At 46.2% G+C, this 13,846-nt stretch overlaps 1 protein-coding gene across 1 annotated transcript; it reads left to right on the top strand.

Moving 5' to 3' along the window:
• Window positions 1-4,169: 4,169 nt before the first annotated feature.
• Window positions 4,170-13,145, top strand: LOC116546885 (protein regulator of cytokinesis 1-like). Its single transcript, XM_032273007.1, has 3 exons — window positions 4,170-4,366; window positions 12,191-12,323; window positions 12,836-13,145. The coding sequence occupies exons 1-3, from the start codon at window positions 4,239-4,241 to the stop codon at window positions 13,007-13,009; spliced, it is 435 nt and encodes a 144-aa protein (XP_032128898.1). The 5' UTR covers window positions 4,170-4,238; the 3' UTR covers window positions 13,010-13,145.
• Window positions 13,146-13,846: the final 701 nt, after the last annotated feature.

A 13,846-nucleotide genomic window follows, 5' to 3' on the forward strand; every position in this document is an offset into this window, starting at 1 on the left:
GATGACTACCTTTTCCTTGAAATTGTCTTACCCAGCTTCCATAGTGCTCTGTTTGTCCTCCCACAGTCTCCTAGCTTGTTGCTCATCCCATTTGCTCTCTCTGCCCTTCGCCGTAATCCACTTCCAGACCTCAAGCTTTCATCTCACTCCTGAGCTGCTTGCAAGTATTTCCTACCTGGTCATTCCACAGGTACTTCAAACTCAGCATGTACAAAATAAACTCATGGGTGGAAGCTCTTGTCCCTACTTGAATCCTTTAATCTGCTCTTCTTCCCTTATTCCCAAGCTTTGTTCAAACAAGCAAAAAGTTGTATCCTTGACTTCAGATTTTTTCTTTCTGTGCCCCACCTTCAGCTGGTTCCCTTGTCCTACTGGTTCTCTTTTCTAAATGCCTCTAGTTCCTGTCCTCACCATCCCTATGACAGAGGTCTTTATTGTCTCTTGCCTGGGTTTTTGCAAGAGTGTCCCTCCAAGCTGCTCATCCTCCCATCTGTTCCCCACTCCACAGTACTGCCACTTACTAAGAGGAAGAAAGAAAATCAAAACGTGAGTTACTGGATCATCAAAAGTATTCTTCCTATAGAATAATGATAATTCTAGCCCTGGCATAGTGGCTCACGCCTGTAATCCCAGCACTTTGGGAAACCGAGTTAGCTGAATCACTTGAGTTCAAGACCAGCCAGGCCAACATGGTGAAACCCCGTCTCTACTAAAAATACAAAAATTAGCCAGGCGTGGTGGCACGCACCTGTAGTCCCAGTTACTCAGGAGGCTCAGGCGGAGAATCGCTTGAACCTGGGAAGTGGAGGTTGCAGTGAGCTGAGATCGCATCACTAGACTCTAGCCTGGGCAACAGAGCAAGACTCTGTCTCCAAAAAATAAATAAATAAAAATAATGATAATTCTGTATAAGAATATATTCCAAGGAAAAGGCATTCCTCAAGCATCGAGCTAGAATTTTGAGTGTTATGTCAAGCTAGTGTGCAAGACCAAAGGCACTGCCAATAGGGCAGTTGGTCCTCAGAAAGAATAGGTGACATCAGAAACAGATTTAAGTAAACAGTGGCAAAGCATTGCACCTCCCTCCAGTAGAAATATATGACCCTGTCATAGGATTTTTTTTTTTTTTTTTTTGAGACAGGGTCTTGCTCTGTCATCCAGGCTGGAGTGCAGTGGTATGATCATACCTCACTGCACCTTGACCTCCTGGATTCAAGTGATCCTCCCGCTTCAGCCTTCCAAGTAGCTGGGACTACAGGCTCATACCACCACACCTGGCTAATTTTTTTATAGAGACAGGGTTTTGCCACATTGCCCATGCTAAGGTCATACATTATAAACACATATTGCACAGTGTTTTACATGCTGAGTTTATGCTCTGAATGGATATCTTTGCATCAGTTCTATGACTTTGTTAGTTTCAGCCCCTCAGTGTGAAAGACAAGATAGAAAAATTGGCTTATCTCTGGATACTTAATAATGCTGGTTAGAAGAACAAGTATGAAGATCACAAATCTGCAAAACCTTCTGAAAAACCCTGTTAATCAACAATGGGTGAAAGTAAATTTTATCATCCACTCTATCAGTGGTGTCAATGTTAATCAACAGAATGCAAGTACTTGTAGAAAGTGGCTGGCCGCTGGCCGGGCATGGTGGCCCACACCTGTAATCCCAGCACTTTGGGAGGTCGAGGCAGGCAGATCATGAGGTCAGGAGATCGAGGCCATCCTGGCCAACATGGTGAAACCCCATCTCTACTAAAAACAAAAATACAGAAAAATTAGCTGGGCGTGTTGGCGCACGCCTGTAGTCCCAGCTACTCGGGAGGCTGAGGCAGGACAATTGCTGGAACCCATGAGGCGGAGATTGCAGTGAGCCAAGATCGCAACACTGCACTACAGCCTGGGCGACACTGCGAGACTTCATCTCAAAAAAGAGAAAGTGGCTGGCCGGGTGCAGTGGCTCACACCTATAATTCCAGCACTTTGGGAAGCCGAGGTGGGAAGATCATGAGGTCAAGAGTTCAAGACCAGCCTGACCAACATAGTGAAACCCCATCTCTACTAAAAATGCAAAAAAAATTAGCCAGGCATGGTGGCACGCACCTGTAATCCCAGCTACTCACGAGGCTGAGGCAGGGGAATTGCTTGAACCAGGGAGATCATGCCAATACACTCCAGCCTGGGTGACAGAGCAAGATTCTGTCTCAAAAGAAAAAAAAAAAGAAAAAGGAGTAGGAGGTAAAAGAAAAAAGAAAAAAAAAAGTGGTGCCTGCTCTCCGCTGTACTGGTCTGGGAATGTTTGGCATGCTGCTGACAAGTTAAAAACAATATTGAGGCCGAGCATGGTGGCTCACGACTATAATCCCAGCACTTTGGGAGGCTAAGGAGAGCAGATCACCTGAGGTCAGGAGTTCGAATCCAGCCTGGCCAACATGGCAAAACCCCGTCTCTACTAAAAATACAAAAAAATTATCTGGATGTGGTGGTGGGATCCTGTAATCCCAGCTACTCGGTAAGCTGAGGCACAAGAATGGCTTGAAGCCAGGTGGCAGAGGTTGCAGTGAGCCGAGATTAGGCCATGCACTTCATCCTGGGTGACAGAGCAAGACTCCATCTCAATTTAAAAAAATGAATAAAATAAAAAGCGCATTGAAAGTACCAATGAAGTTTTTCTGACAGTAAGAAAAACATGGTTCTGAAGGTGAAGCAAACAAGCATCCCTTACCTTTAGGGAAAAGGCAAAGGAAGAGGATTCACCTAAGTTACAGTTGGCCAATAAACAAGAAAAATGTGCAATTTGAGTTATAATCAAGTGCCAAACAAGGAAATGCCATGGGTACTATTTTTCCTACACACCGAGCAAAGATGTTTAAAAGTACAATAGGATTCAGCCCTGCTGAGGGTAACAAAAGGAGGGTGCTTTTCCAGTGAGGCTTGGTGTGGAAGGCAAATAATAAAGGGAGCATTCAGTAATTACACCTCTAGGAATCAGCCGTACGAAAATGCAGGATGCAAAGATTTATGTATGAAGATATTCAGCCCAGCCTTATCTTTTAGATGATGATGTAACTATCAATAGCAGAATGGGCGAGATATCTACACACCAGGATATTATGCCACCATGAATCGCTGGGGGAAAAATGTGATATGTAAGTATTTAGGGATGTAACATGTTCATCGAGGAAGGGAGGCTACAAAAGTACCTTAATGAGCTTTTTTTCTTTTTTCTTTTTTTGAGAAAGAGTTTCACTGTTGTTACCCAGGCTGGAGTGCAATGGCGCGATCTCGGCTCACCGCAACCTCCGCCTCCTGGGTTCAGGCAATTCTCCTGCCTCAGCCTCCTGAGTAGCTGGGATTACAGGCACGCGCCACCATGCCCAGCTAATTTTTTGTATTTTTAGTAGAGACGGGGTTTCACCATGTTGACCAGGATGGTCTCGATCTCTTGACCTGGTGATCCACCCGCCTCGGCCTCCCAAAGTGCTGAGATTACGTGAGCTACCGCGCCCGGCCCTTGATGAGCTTTAAATTTTTCATGTTACAAGTTAGAAACTCGTCTAATTTGAAAGAAAACCACACCTAGGTGATCGGCATTTATTCACCAACCACGTGACTTGGGCAAGTCATTGAAATCTTTTTTAGTCTCCTCCTCTGCAATGGCGACAATACTTGTTATACAGGATTATGGAGCTTAAACGGGATAACTGGTGTTGAAAGGTTCCAGGCCCGTGATCAGGGCTCAGTGTTCCTTCCCTTGCCCTTTAGTGTATGGCTTTCTACATCTGGAGAGGATTCGCACCAAAGGTCAGTTCCAAGGTTCGCTTCCTGGATGAGCGAGGGAAAGTAGGCGCTAACTTTCCTATTCACCCCCGCCGGCTACCGGCAGCCGGGACTCAGGGAAGCCAGGTTGCCCCTGCGCTCTGAACTCCCTCCCCGCCCGCGTCCCTCGAATCCAAACGGCTCGCGGCTAGGCAGCGCTCAGACAACGTAGCTGGCTCGGGAGGGGAGTCCCTTGAGGCTGCCGCCACGCCCCGCCACGCACAGACAGTGACGTCACTCCCGCCCCGCCCCGCCGCCGCTCCGTCGCTTTCCAGGCCCCACACGCGAGGCCCCGCCCCGACTCCGCCCTCGTGAGCTGCAGCCCGAGGGGCGGGGCTTTGGAGGAGCGACAGGATGCGAAACCAATCGCGGTGAGGCTTTGCGCCCCTGGCGCGAGTAGAAATTTTGCCGGGCTCAATGGGTCTCGAAGGGCCTTTTCGGAGTGAGATTGCCAGTGTTTGCGGGTGGTTGTTGCGCTCGGGGTTGTGTGGAGTAGGTCTGGACCTGAACTCACGACTGCTTGGAGCGTCCGCCATGAGGAGAAGGTGCGGGTTGCGGGGAAGTCGTGGACACGCGGGGGCGAGCGACGCCCGTCTCGGTTTCGGGGCCCGTGCGGGATCCCGAGCCTAGGGCATCACGGCAGCCGGCGCCGGCTGAGGCCGGGGGCGCAGAGGGGCTGGGTCTGGAGGCGGCGAGCCGGTGCGAGGGCCGCGGCGGAGGCGAAGCTGATGCGCTGTGCCTCGGCGGCCGCGGGTGCCTGCAAGCTCGGACGCCCGGGTGGGAGCCGAGCGCCGGTGCCGCGACGCGGAGGGGCGGGCGAGGCCAGGGGTCCGGGGCAGCCTTCACCCGGGCGGTCAGCGCTGGCGCCCAGACCCCACCCTCCCCGCCCGCGGAGTCTCAGGTGCCGCTTCTTGGCGCAGATGACTCGTTGTAAACCTGTGTTCATGGCTTCTCTTTAAATAAAGCTGTAAAGTTTATTTATCGTTGTTTTTCTTTGTTTTATTCTTTTATTTTTGTGGAAACGCGGTCTCCTCATGTTGGCCAGGCTGGTGTCGAACTCCTGGCTTTAAGCGATCCTTAAAGGATCCATTGGGATTACAGGCGAGAGCCACGGCGCCCTGCCGGCTGTTTTTCATTATATCTAGCCAGCGGTGGCGTTTTGTTCGAATTGGAAAGACGGCTTTGTTTCCTTAGAAGTTAAGAAACTCGGATTATGGAATTCTTTTCCGGTTGTTTTAACAACATTCTAAGCAGTGTTGGGGAGGGATTGTCCAACTTGAAATCGGGACCAGTCGGTGACACTGCCACTTAACAGCCTTGTGACTTCCAAATATTAACTTTATTTTCTGAAAGTTGTGGATGAAGTATGGTGATTGTAAGGCCGGTTGCCTCGCTGGGAGGTTGGATACACCCAACTCTGCACCTGGCACCAGGCTCTGCACTCGGCACTTAGCTCTGCCCTATGGCTCCCCTGGAAGGCTCCAGGTGATGCAAGGCTCCTGGCCGGTTCTCCCACCTGAAAACCCGCGCGGTCTCAATCCCGCTCCCCTGGAGTCAACCAGAGCACCCAGCTGTTGTTGATTCCTCCTAGCCATAAAAACCCCACGCCCCAGGAATTGGCGCGACTTCCCTGGCCCCTTTCCCCGGGACCATGGAACCTCGCCTGGGAACTGAATAAATTGGATTTTCATTTTCTTATATTGGCCTCACTTTCCTCATTTTAAACTCGGCAATAAACCTTACAGTGATGATACACCGTCAACTAATTTGTAGTTTTTGGTCGAACCAATTGTGCTAAGGCTTTGTAAGAGCCTTCATTTCATGATCACTAATTCTGATCAGTCCTTTTCAAATGCTTGCCCACAAAATAATGGGAGTTTAGTGCCAAATAGTGAAATCCGGTCTCAACTAAAAATACAAAAATTAACTGGGCGTAGTGGCACACGCCTGTAGTCCCAGCTTCTCAGGAGGCTGAGGCAGGAGAATCCCTTGAGTCTAGGGGGCAGAGGTTGCAGTGAGCTGAGATAGCGCCACTGCACTCCAGCCTAGCGCAGAGCGAGACTCTGTATCAAAAAAAAAAAAAAAAAAAAAAGTCTATTAACAGTTTATGAATTATTTAGGCATCTCCTCTTCCAAGGGATTGAATGAAGTGGGAGGAAGTTACCCTTTAATGTTGATTCCAGGCTAATGGATATAATTAGACCTTTTTTTTTCTTTTGAGACAGCCTCTCACTGTCACCCAGGCTGGAGTGCAGTGGTGAGATTGCTCACTGCAGCTTTGACTTCTGGGGCTCAAGCAAAACTCTGGCTAAAATTAATATTGTTATCGATGCCTGAAACAGGTTGTACAGGAGATCAACAAAGCTCCTTCTCTGGAGCGCTAAGAAAAAAAATAGGGCAGTAGATCAGTGAAGGCTGCCTGGAGGTAGGAAGTCATTTAGAAGAGGACCATTTTGAGATTTTTTCCAGTCCAGTGATTTATGTTCAAGGCTGAAAAAACTGCCTCATTTTACAAATTTTGTGTCCTTGAGTGGTAGTCTTTGTATGCACTCTGAGTTTTTCAGTGAGTTTAAAAAAAATCTCAGACTGGCTCCTTTTAGGGGATTACCTGAAACCAGGCAGTATTTAAGTGTATCATAATTATTGTTCACAATGATTACTCTGAAGCATCTTAAGATGATGCAGCTTTATTGAAATGTCACATTATTCATTCGAAAAGATTTCTGGGGCCTGGCACAGTGGCTCACCCTTGTAATCCCAGCACTTTGGGAGGCCATGGTGGGAAGATGATTTGAGCCCAGGAGTTTGAGATCAGCCTGGGCAACATAGCCAGACCCTGTCTCTATTTAAAAAAACAGCAATTTATAATAAAAAAAGGAAAAGACTTCTTGAATGTTTGTTATATACAACTATTCTAAGTGGCAGGGAAACAGCTGTGAGCAAAAGTGACATCCTTGCCCTCACAAGAGTTTATAGTTGGTGGTGACCTGGACCAGGGTGGGGGTGGTAGTGGTAGCAGCAGAGGTCAGGGGGAGTGAGATTCTGCCTGTCTTGTGTAGATAATGCTAATGGCGGGAGTATAAGAAAGAAGTGTCAGGAGGTTGAGCCAGGAGAATTGCCTGAACCCAGGAGGCGGAGGTTGCGGTGAGCCGAGATGGCGCCATTGCACTCCAGCCTGGGTAGCAAGAGTGAAACTCCGTCTCAAAAAAAAAAAAAAAAAGAAATGTCAAGGATTATATAAAATGTAAGTTAAAAAAATTAAGTTCAGTATAATTTGAATGTTAGGAAGAGTGAGAAATGTTAGTTTTTAATTCTTTGAAAATGATCCTCTTACAGGAACTGTCTCTAAATAGAATAACATAATGGGTGTTTGGAATTACCAAACATTTCCAAGAGGCCAAATAAAATTTGTTATATATTAGTAAAAATTATTTTTTGGGGACGGGGGATGGGGGGAGTCTTGCTCTGTCACCCAGGCTGGAGTGCAATAGTGTGATCTCAGTTCACTGCAACCTCTGCCTCCTGGGTTCACCAGGTTCAAGTGATTCTCCTCCCTTAGCCTCCTGAGTATCTGGGATTACAGGTACCTACCACCGTGGCTGGCTAATTTTTGTTTTTTTAGTAGAGATGGGGTTTCACCATGTTGTCCAGGCTGGTCTCGAGCTCCTGACCTCAGGTGATCTGCCCGATTTGGCCTCCCAAAGTGCTGGGATTATACACGTGAGCCACCACACCCGGCCATAGTAAAAATTTATGTTTTTCAATTAAGTTATAAATCAAAGAAATTTCGGAATATGTACCAAGATGTTTTAATAGCAGCTTTGAGGTATAATCCACATACCATATGATGTACTTAAAGTGTATAATTCAGTGATTTTCAGAATATTCAGAGCTGTGTAATCATCACTGCAATCAATTTTAGAACATTTTTTTCACCCCTTCAAAATCTCATTAGCAGTCAATCTCCTTTCCACCTTATGGTCCAAATTCTCTGCACCCCCAACTATAGATCTACTTTTTGGCTAGGCAAAGGTGGCTCACATCTATATCCCAGCACTTCGGGAGGCCGAGTTGGGAGAACTGCTTGAATCCAGGAGTTCAAGAACAGCTTGGGCAACATAGGGAGACTCTGCTTCTACAAAAAAATTTTTTTTAAGTTAGCTGGGTGTGGTGGCTCACACCTGTAGTCCCATCTACTCCGGAGGCCGAGGTGGGAGGATCACCTGAGCCTAGGAGGTTGAGGCTGCAGTGAGCCATGATCACATTACTGCACTCCAACCTGGGTGAAAGAGGGAGACCCTGTCTCAAAAAAAAAAAAAAAAAAAAACCCAAATCTACTTTTTACTGATTCTGGATATTTCATATAAACAGAACCATCACTGTGGTCTTTTTTGACTTGCTTCTTTGACTTAGCATGTTTTCAAGGTTTATTGCCAAATAATATTCCATTGTACGGCCATACACTGCATTTTATTTACCCATTCATAAGTTGATGGCCATTTGTGGTGTTTTCTCCCACTTTTCGGCTATCATAAATAATGCTGCTATAAACATTTGTGTTGTTTTAGTATAAATGTTTTCATTTCTTTTGGGTAAAAACCCAGTCATAAAATTGCTGGGTTGTATGAACTCTGTTAAAGTGAGGGGCTGGGTGCAGTGGCTCATGTTTGTAATCCCAACACTTAGGGAGGCCAAGGGGGGAGGATCGCCTGGGCCCAGGAGTTCAAGACCAGCCTGAGTAACATGGCAAACCTTTAACAAAAAACAAAAACTAGCCAAGTGTGATGGTACATGTCTGTGGTCACAGCTACTAGGGAGGCTAAGCAGGGAGAATTGCCTTGAGCCCGGGAGGTTGAGGCTGCAGTGAGCTGTGATCACACCACGGCACTCCAACCCAGGTGACAGTGAGGCCCTGTCTCAAAAAAAAAAAAAAAAAAAACAAAGAAACAACTGAGTAGCAATCAGACTGTTTTTTGTTTTGTTTTGTTTTGTTTTGTTTTGTTTGTTTTGTTTTTGTTTTTTTTTTTTGAGGCAGAGTCTTGCCCTGTCACCAGGCTGGAGTACAATGGCACGATCTCTGCTCACTGCAACCTCCGCCTCCTGGGTTCAAGCAATTCTTCTGCCTCAGCCTCTTGAGTAGCTGGGATTACAGGCACCTACCACTGCGCCCAGCTAATTTTTGTATTTTTAGTAGAGATGGGGTTTTGCCATTTTGGCCAAGCTGGTTTTGAACTCCTGACCTCAGGTGATGCGCCTTCCTTCGCCTCCCAAAGTGCTGGGATTACAGGTGTGAGCCGCCACGCCCTGCCTAGACTGTTTTTTCAAAGACGCTGCACCATCTTGCATTCTCACAAGCAGTGTCTGAGGGTTCTAGATTCTCTAGATTCTCACCAATACTTGTTGCTATATACATTTTTTTGTTAGAATCGTCCTGTTGGCTATGAAGTGGTTTTGATTTGCATTTCCCTAATGACTAATATGGAGCCTCTTTCTTGCGCTTATTGGCCATTTTTACATCTTCCTTGGAGAAATGTCTATTCAGATTCTTTGCCCATTCATTGTGCTAGATTTTTTTATTCAGAAAAATGGTCACTTTGCCTTTTAGATGTGTTACAGAGAGAGGCAGCCCTGCTTGCAAACCTTTGTCAGGATCTGAGAATGCATAATACCTCTATTAGGTTAGGTAGGTTAGGAGCACAGGACCCTTTGGCAGGAATTCAGGGCCGTTCATTTTACATCTGTTGAACAACTACTATGCATTAGGGTGTGGTAAAATGAAGATGTGGAGGTCCTTGCCCTGGAATGTATGGTCTACTGGGGGGCTGGGGGAAAATGGGAAGTGAGTGACAAGTCCACGGCTCTCCAGAGGAGGTGGTGGCAGATAGAAGGGACTGAAGGTACAAAGCACGGTGGCATGAAGAAATGAGGGCTGCATGAAACCCAAATGAGGACTGCATGTGGTTTATTGAGGGCCATTTTTCCGGGAATGGCCGAAGACTTGGGAGTGACAAGTGGGAAAGATAAGCAGACAGGCCTGGAGAGAGGTTTGAGAAGGCTTTTCCGTGGAAGGTGGTTGAACTATTTCCCGAGGACAGTGGGGTCTTTGAAGGGGATCCCTTAGCCAGGGATCTGATGGGATTTGTTGTCATGACAAACTAGCTGTCATGTGGAGATGGGCTAGGCAGGGTTAGGTCTGTCAGACGGAGGAGACTCTGGGACACTTACTGAAGTAATGACTTCCAGAGCAGTGCCCCTAGCTGGCCTGTCTCAAAGCCAGGGCTTTGCATCCAGGTTGAATATTGGCCACAGATTGGAACTTAAGAGTTATTTTTAATAAAATGTTAATATTAGGATTTTAACTCGTGCATTCTTTTGTCTTCAAAATGAAGTGCAAAAGGAGTGTTTGCCTGAGGAAGCTCTTTAGTTGAACTTTAGTTGAGATTGTATTAAATAAATGGCTTACTTACTAACATTTCTTTTTTTCCTTCTGTTGGACTTGAACTGTCAACATTTTTAAAGTGAAGGGAGTAGAATGAATTATTTTAAACATTTGTCAATATTTGGGTATTGGTGGTATGGCCATCTGGCATAGGCAACAGGTATTTGTGTAGAAACGTTTCTCAAGGACGGGCAACCTCTAACTGGGATTTCATGGCTAGAGATATTTTGGATATGAATGTATTAACAGCTTTGGAGAGACATTGTTAGAGATTTAGGCTGGTGACTTGTAGAACCACTGAACTCTGTGAGACAGAAAGGACCTAATGAAAGTTTCTAGCTCCAAGGTGGCCTGCCTCGGCCTCCCAAAGTGCTGAGATTACTGGCATGAGCCACCACACCCGGTGGGTTTGTTGATTTTCATTGCTGTGTTATTACATTGTGGGAATGTACTATTCATTCTGTTGATAGACATCTAGCCTGTTTCTGTTTCCATGCTTTATGAGTAATGCTTCTCTGACCATTCTCATATGTGTCTTTGGTGAACATGTGTGTTCATTTCTGCTAGTTCTGTCTGTAGAGGTAGAACTGCTGGGTTCAGCTTTAGGAGATAGACTGCCAACAGTTTTAAAAATAGTTGTACCAATTTACACCATGCCAGCAGTATATGAAAGTTCTCACTTTTCTCTATATTCACCAACACTTAATGTTGTCTTTTTAACTTTAGCCATTATTTGAGCTGCTAGTTGTATTGTAAGAATAATGGGCCAGGTATGGCGGTTCACGCCTGTAATCCCAGCACTTTGGGAGGCCAAAACGGGTGGATCACTTGAGGTCATGAGTTTGAGACCAGCCTGGCCAACATGGTGAAACCCCGTCTCTACTGAAAATATAAAAATTAGCCAGCATGGTGGTGCACGCCTGTAATCTGAGCTACTTGGGAGGCTGAGGCAGGAGAATCACTTGAACCCGGGAGGCAGGGGTTGCAGTGAGCCAAGATCACACCATTGTACTCCAGCCAGGGCAATGGAGTGAGATTCTGTCTCCAAAATAATAATAATAATGATAATAAATAAATGAATAAAATAAAAAGGTCGGGCACGGTGGCTCATGTCTGTAATCCCAGCACTTTGGGGAAGCCAAGGCAGGTGGATCACCTAAGGTCAGGAGCTCGAGAGCAGCCTGGCCAACATGACAAAACCTCATCTCTACTAAAAATACAAAAATTAGCCGGGCATGGTAGCACACGCCTGTAGCCCCACCTACTCAGGTGGCTGAGTCAGGAGAACCCAGGAGGCAGGAAGAACCCAGAAGGCCGAGGCTGCAGTGAGTCAAGATCATGCCGCTGCACACCAGCCTGGGTAATAGAGCAACACACTGTCTCAAAGAAAAAAAGAACAACCAAAAACTAGTAATAAATTGCCAGATATTTTGTAGGAGCTTCTCACCAGCAAGTTCTTGTGTTAGTTTATTTTACCAACATTTTTGTCTGGTTTTCTTTAGTAAAAGTATTTATAATTCTGTATTCTACTTCCATAGGTAGATGACTGATGCAAGTCCAGAAGGTTGAGTTTCCATGATGTAATCTGATATGAAATCTTGCATTGCTGGTGACATCTGGCAGGAAAAGGGATGGGGAGTGGTTAAAGGTGAATTAAGCTGGATGCTTGTTTTCAATGTGCTTTTGACTCGAGGCCAGTGGGAAGCTAGTCTTTTTAGTAGAGACGAGGTTTCACCATATTGGCCAGCCTGGTCTCGAACTCCTGACTTTAGGTGATCTGGCCGACTCTGCCTCCCAAAGTGCTGGGATTACAGGCATGAGCCACCATGCTCGGCCATGAGAAGCTAGTCTTTTTGGTTCTTGAAAATAGTGCTTTTAGTCTAGAGGCTGTGACTGATGTAACTAACAGGCCTTATTTTTTGGTTTTCAGTGAGGTGCTGGCGGAGGAGTCCATAGTATGTCTGCAGAAAGCCCTAAATCACCTTCGGGAAATATGGGAGCTAATTGGGATTCCAGAGGACCAGCGGTTACAAAGAGCTGAGGTGGTAAAGAAGCATATCAAGGTGGGTTGAATAGTACTGGGCTGTGCACTGGACCAGGGTAAGAATGTTGGTGTCTCACCTCAGATAGCATACAGAAGGGATATGTGATCACAGCGTTAGGATAGCACAGGCTCTTCCTGTTTGGTTTTGAAGTCCCTTCTTGAAATTTGATGAGGCTGGGCACAGTGGCTCATGCCTGTAATCCTAGCACTTTGGGAGGCCGAGGCGTGTGGATTGCTTGAGGTCAGCCTGACCAACATGGTAAAACCCCGTCTCTACTAAAAATACAAAAATTAGCCAGGTGCAGTGGTGGGCACTTGTAATCCCAGCGACTCGGGAGGCGAGGCAGGAGAATCGCTTGAACTCGGGAGGTGGAGGTTGCAGTGAGCCGAGATCTCGCCATTGCACTCTGGCCTGGGTGACAGAGTGAGACTGTCTCAAGAAAAAAAAAAAAAGAAAAATTTGAGGAGTTTGGTGTTGGGAGTTTTTTTCCTCCATAGCCTCAGTATTATGGACTGTTTTCTCCCTTGTAGGAACTCCTGGATATGATGATTGCTGAAGAGGAAAGCCTGAAGGAAAGACTCATCAAAAGCATATCCGTCTGTCAAAAAGAGCTGAACACTCTGTGCACCGAGTTGCGCGTCGAGCCATTTCAGGTCCGTGGCGCCCACAGGGTCTGTAGGGAAACTGCAGGGCCTGAGATTTAGGAAGCAGCATTGACTTGGGCCTGTAGCTGATGAGAGGCTTCCTGGTGGGGGTGGAGCTAGACATGAGAAATGGGGAAACATGGTGCAACATTAATTAGGCCCTGCAGAGGAATTCTCGCCTCTGTGGAGAGCTGCCCTGGTGGATCAAAAAGATGCTGCCGCTTACCGTAGTTTTGCTTTGGAGGGAATATTAGTTTTTTTTATAATCTCTGAAAGAAAGGTAGGTATAGATACTACTGCACTGTTTTTTCTCTGAAAGAAAATGAAAACAGGAAGCAAAATTAACTAATGATAAAAAGGAATACTACCAAAAAAAACAACCTTTGTGGGTTTTATCATACTCAGAAGCTGCATACACTGAACCAACCAAAATAGCTACTTTAGAAGAAATGTCTCAAAAGCTGGAATATCAGGAGTGCAAAGTGCAGTTCAGAGCATGCCCTGTCATCTGTGGGTGGATGGAGCTCAGAGGTGGCTGTATTGTGGGTCACTGCAAGTTGGACTTGAGTGAGGACACCAGCAAGGATGAAATGAAACATGGGGTACTGAAACATCTCTGCTTAGAACCAGTGGAAGCAGTGCCAGGATCATAAAAATTCGGACAGATGTGGAGCTTGGAAAGATAATGAGTGCAGCCAGAAGGTTCTCAGGTCCCTCCTCCTGTTACAGGAAGACCTGCCTAGGTATCTGTTTGGAGTTAGCCTAGGAGGGAGATCACCTTTAAAGGGCAAAGAATAATCCACACCTGGTAGCCAAGAGCAATCAGGCAGAGGAGAACATGAAGTGGAGCTTCCTGGAGTCAACATAAGTGTCTTAAGTATAATAGATTAGTTCACA

This window comes from Sapajus apella, unplaced genomic scaffold (genome assembly GCF_009761245.1).
Source record: "Sapajus apella isolate SASKATOON/1434 unplaced genomic scaffold, GSC_monkey_1.0 scaffold1602, whole genome shotgun sequence".
NCBI lineage: Eukaryota > Metazoa > Chordata > Mammalia > Primates > Cebidae > Sapajus > Sapajus apella.

Bases quoted from the DNA above. Each gene is read 5' to 3' on its own strand.
- LOC116546885 (XM_032273007.1), top strand. From the start codon at position 4,239: ATGGGTCTCGAAGGGCCTTTTCGGAGTGAGATTGCCAGTGTTTGCGGG. The intron at 4,367-12,190 runs GTGCGGGTTGCG...TTTGGTTTTCAG, and splicing joins GCGTCCGCCATGAGGAGAAG to TGAGGTGCTGGCGGAGGAGT. The intron at 12,324-12,835 runs GTGGGTTGAATA...TCTCCCTTGTAG, and splicing joins TGGTAAAGAAGCATATCAAG to GAACTCCTGGATATGATGAT.